Source organism: Malania oleifera, chromosome 6 (genome assembly GCF_029873635.1).
Source record: "Malania oleifera isolate guangnan ecotype guangnan chromosome 6, ASM2987363v1, whole genome shotgun sequence".
Taxonomy (NCBI): Eukaryota; Viridiplantae; Streptophyta; class Magnoliopsida; order Santalales; family Ximeniaceae; genus Malania; species Malania oleifera.
Window position 1 is genome coordinate 35856409 of NC_080422.1, and position 4709 is coordinate 35861117.

Consider the following 4709-nt stretch of genomic DNA (forward strand, 5'->3'; position numbering starts at 1 on the left):
TGTAAACCTCTCTCTCTATCCCCCCCCCTCGGGCGCGCGCGGGGGAATATTGATCTATAAGTATAGCGAACTTGATTAAAATAAAATTAATTAATCTTATGAAGTAAAGACATGTTAAAGTTATTTTGAGGAAATAAAAATGTTGAGGAATAGTATTTTGAAAATAAATAAATTCCTTTTGATTTTATCATACAAGGTATTGTTAGTAGGCTGTGGGCCCATTCTTGGTGCATCATAAATAGGCCATCTTGGTTGACCCATAAAGAACTGACAACCCTAGGCTAAGTAGTCCATGGGCCAAGCCGATCTAAATTCAACTTATCCAAAAAGTTAGAGCTTAAAATCTGACGCCTCCCTACCTTAGAAGTGGCAAAATGGATCAAAATTCAACAGATTACTCGTCACCTACCCATTTAGACTAGATTTGAATTTAAGAGGAGACGGTCTATTCATAAACGGACCAACCTAAATCCAACCCATTTAATAGGGTTGAGTGGGATTGGGTCAGGTATTCGTCAGGTGGCCCGTTTACTTTTTTTTAACTTTTTGGGACTTTGGCCTTTGGATTGTTCACTTTTAGCCTTTTGTTTATTTTAGGTATTTTTTTTTATAAAGAAATTAAGTTAATTTTGATAAAATATTAAAAATAAAATAAATTATATTCTTAAATGGATGTCTCATGCTCATTGATACCCATTTATTAAACTAACGAATTTAAATTTATATATTATTCACATGTTATAAATGAATCAGCCTGGAAGCAGTTTAGCCTCCGGCAGCATGGGGGACATGTTTCCCTATCTGAGAATTCCTTAAAGCCGTTGGATTCTAGTCCATCCAACGGTCAGCCTCTGAAAGATATAGGACCGTTGCACTTTACACGGTCTCAGCTTTTAAAAGGAACGGCTCAACACGACACTGCTATTGCCGAAGAAAGACAGATTGAACAGAGAAAAACAGAGCAAAGAAGAAGGACAAGAAGTAGAGAGAGAGAGAGAGAGTGCAATTGCGCTTCGTGGTTTGGCCATTCTTAAGAAGAATCGGAGATGGCTTCGAGAGCTCCTGTTCCCCTGCCACCAAGAAGTACTAAATCTCACTGGTTTTTTTATATTTCCTGCAACTTGTGTACATTCTATCGTGTGTTATCACTTTTTTTTTCTTGCTCAGATGATTCTTTGTATTTTTTTTTCTTAATTTATTAGTTAGGTAGTGGAGAGGGATTAACAGGATCCTTGAATCCCCATCTTCATATATCCTCCGTACACTCACAATCCCTACGTTTTCCATATTAACTTCAGTGATTCTTTATGGGTTCACTTTATCGAGATCGATGGATCAAATTCGTTGTTCAGACTTGGAGTCACCCATAAACTATTTGCTGTTCATAACCAAATCGAGTTCGTTGTTCATCCCCTATGATTGAGTTTATATTTTCCTGGGCGGATTACACAAATTTTGAATGTTTGATCATCTCCTTTCATGTGTTAAGAGGGAGAAAAGGACAATATAATCAATTTTTAAATCTATTGATAAATTGACAGTGGAGTATAATTATCCTGAAAATAAAATGTTAAGAAGGTTTATAAAATTTGTGAAAACTGATGAAATATTTGTATATTCTTGCTAAATTTCAAGGAAATTAATATCTTTTGTTCTGAGAAGAAAAAAGTATAAATAATACAGCACACATAACATATTGATATATGGTTGCATCAATAATTTTACACTCAAGACATTGAGATACAGATACTATGCTGCAGTGGATATGAAATGTAACAATGCAAAATTTAATTTCTTGGTTATATAATGAATGGCAGCCATTAAGTTTGTGTGGCTTTACTGCCTCACTTGGTTGAAACTCCTTGCCCCTTCCCCTTCAATTAACTCCTTCCTCTTCCCTCGTGGCCCATGGATTTGAATGTAACTTCTTGGTTATGTTTCAACCTGGTCTGTTTGTTTAGTATGAAATCTGATAAGAATTCAAAATTACTAATTATATGGAATGTTTATCGACAGAAGATAAGCCGAAGAACGCACCAGCAGAAGGACGAAAACGCAGAGCGCTCAGAGTTATTGACAATCTTGTGAAAGACCCAGCCGTCGAAGGGAAGCCTCAAACTAATATCTCTCGCCCTGTTACAAGGTCGCTCCCCTCTCTCTCTCTCTCTCTCTCTCTCTCTCTCTCTCTCTCTCTCTCTCTCTCTCTCATGAGTTTTTAAACCTTTCAGGAGTTATTGCAAACAATTACTGGCAAATGTAGAAGCAGATGAAAAGAAAGGCAAGGCCTTCACTTCAACCCTCACAGCTAGAAGCAAGGTTATCTCATTTTTCTCTGGGATTAAGTGTTGGTTTTGAAGAAACTTCAATGGCACTTCTTTCCTGTGTACTGATGTCGGTTCCATTGCAGGTTGCTTGTGAGGTTGCTAATAAACCAAAGGATCCAATAGTGAACATTGATGCAGAGGATGCTAATGATGAATTGGCAGTAATGGAGTATGTTGATGATATCTATAAGTTCTACAAGCAGACAGAGGTATTGATTTAAGCTCTCTCTCTCTCTCTCTCTCTCTCTCTCTCTCTCTCTCTCTCTCTCTCTCTCTCTCTCTCTCTCTCTTATAAGTTTAAATTTTGTGCTACAGGCCGAGAATCAAATTCTAGATTACATGGGTAAACAGACAGACATGAAAGGAAAAATGCGATCCATTCTTGTAGACTGGCTAATTGCAGTTCATAACAGACGTCAGCTCACACCAGAAATTCTTTATCTTACTATAAATATTCTTGATCGGTACCTTTCAATGAATTTGGTTTCAAGACAAGAGCTTCAGTTAGTTGGCATTGCCTCGATGCTCATTGCCTGCAAGTATGAGCAGCATTGGGCTCCAGAGGTAGTTTCCTTTATATCTTCTAATATATGCCCCAAAATTTATTTTCAATTTCAATTGACATTAAGATGCAGTCTCATTGTGGCAGGTGAAGGACTTTGTTTACTGGTCAAAAAAGGCCTATACCAGGGAACAAATACTTGTTATGGAAAAATCAATCTTAGGAAAGTTGGAGTGGTGCCTAACAGTTCCTACGCCATACGTCTTCCTTGTTAGGTATATCAAGGCTTCTGTCACGCCCGACAAGGAGGTAAAATCATATTTTGATCATCCTAGGTATCTTAATGTGTTTGCTTCAGCTCCACTTTGTCTAATGCAGAAAACCTACAAATTTGCTTCTTGTTTCTGCTAATGTAGATGGAGAACATGGTGTTTTACCTCGCCGAACTTGGTCTGGTGAACCACAATATAATACTCTACAACCCCTCGATGATTGCTGCTTCTGCAGTTTATGCTGCTCGCTGTACCCTCAGCAAGAAACCCTCTTGGAGTGAAACACTAAAGCACTACACAGGCTACTCTGAAAATCATCTAAAGTAATCTTCTTTTCTTTATCCAAGCTCTTCAACTATTCTCATTCATTAGAAAACTCATTTAGAAACCTGCAAATATTTGTTACTCTGGTGTGTCTCACTGTCTTCTTTTGCATTAATGCAACTGCAGGGTTTGTGCAAAGCTCTTGGCTAGACTTCACTCGACAGCTGCAGAAGATAAACTGAAGGCTGTGTACCGGAAGTTCTCAAATCCAGACCGGGGAACAGTAGCCCTTTTGCCACCAGAAAAAAGTCTCTTGGCTGCTGCTTCTTCATCATGAAGATTCTTATGAAGGATTTTGATGATCTCTGTACATCTTTTGGGTGGTGTTGGGTTTGATGCCACTATTAGAGAGTGGGTTGTGTAATTAGGGATCATTCTTTTGATATCTTATTAGCCTTTTGAGCCTTTTAGTTCAATTTGATGTCATTCTAAATTCAATGAAGTTGATATTTCTACTATTTTGAATCTGATGCATGCAATGCTGATCCTAAGCTCTCTCTCTCTCTCTCTCTCTCTCTCTCTCTCTCTCTCTCTCTCTCTCTCTCTCTCTCTCTCTCTCTCTCTCTCTCTCTCTCTCTCTCTCTCTATGGACAATAAAGACTGTCAAGTGGCAAAATCATTCTCAAAAATATAGGCTCAAGCTCTTCCAAGTTCCTGCTATAGAGACTCAAATTTTCTGTTTATTGATGCTAATCAGATTTCTATAAGCCTAACATTTTTAGAACTTTAAAAGAAAAATATGCTGACAACCTCAAGTGATTTGCAAAGGAGGTGTTTTATAACTGACCTTATTGTAAGATTGACAAATTTTCTCTTTCAAGGACGTGACATTATTTGTTTTTGAGAATAGGCTACTCCCAGTTATGGCTACTATCCCCGAGCTGACATCCTTCTCTGGTATTTGGCAGTGAGGATGCTTCTTTCAGTTTTCCTTCATTATTTCTTTGTAGTTTTGGAGATGAGTAAATGAGGATTGAGAATTCCACTTGTAAGCTTGTCTCACATTGGAAAATTAGAGTGGATGATGCTTATATACATGGTTGGGTCCAAGACCCAATAGGCTTAAACTTTTGGATCAAGTTGGTGTTCTTCCATGTGTATCAAGTCCACCCATGGGCTCCTCCGGTCCTAACAAGTGGTATCAGAGTCGACAGTTCGTAAGTCTGGGTAAGCGATATCATAAAAAGTCGACATGTGAAGCTAATTCTCTTGACGTGCTAACAGTTGGGGGACCAAGTGTACGATTGAGGCTAATAAGGATCATCTAGGCTGTGGATGAATCTAAAT

General features: G+C 38.2%; 1 protein-coding gene across 2 annotated transcripts; it reads left to right on the plus strand.

Annotated features, from left to right (window-relative positions):
• Positions 1-923: 923 nt before the first annotated feature.
• LOC131157778 (G2/mitotic-specific cyclin S13-7-like) lies at positions 924-3913 on the plus strand. Of its 2 annotated transcripts, none has more exons than XM_058112166.1 (8): positions 924-1083; positions 2017-2143; positions 2229-2316; positions 2408-2533; positions 2640-2888; positions 2974-3135; positions 3243-3421; positions 3549-3913. In XM_058112166.1, the coding sequence occupies exons 1-8, from the start codon at positions 1047-1049 to the stop codon at positions 3697-3699; spliced, it is 1119 nt and encodes a 372-aa protein (XP_057968149.1). In that variant the 5' UTR covers positions 924-1046; the 3' UTR covers positions 3700-3913. The 2 variants fall into 2 exon arrangements, with proteins under 2 accessions (XP_057968149.1, XP_057968150.1); XM_058112167.1 differs by having other exon boundaries at positions 943-1083; positions 2020-2143.
• Positions 3914-4709: the final 796 nt, after the last annotated feature.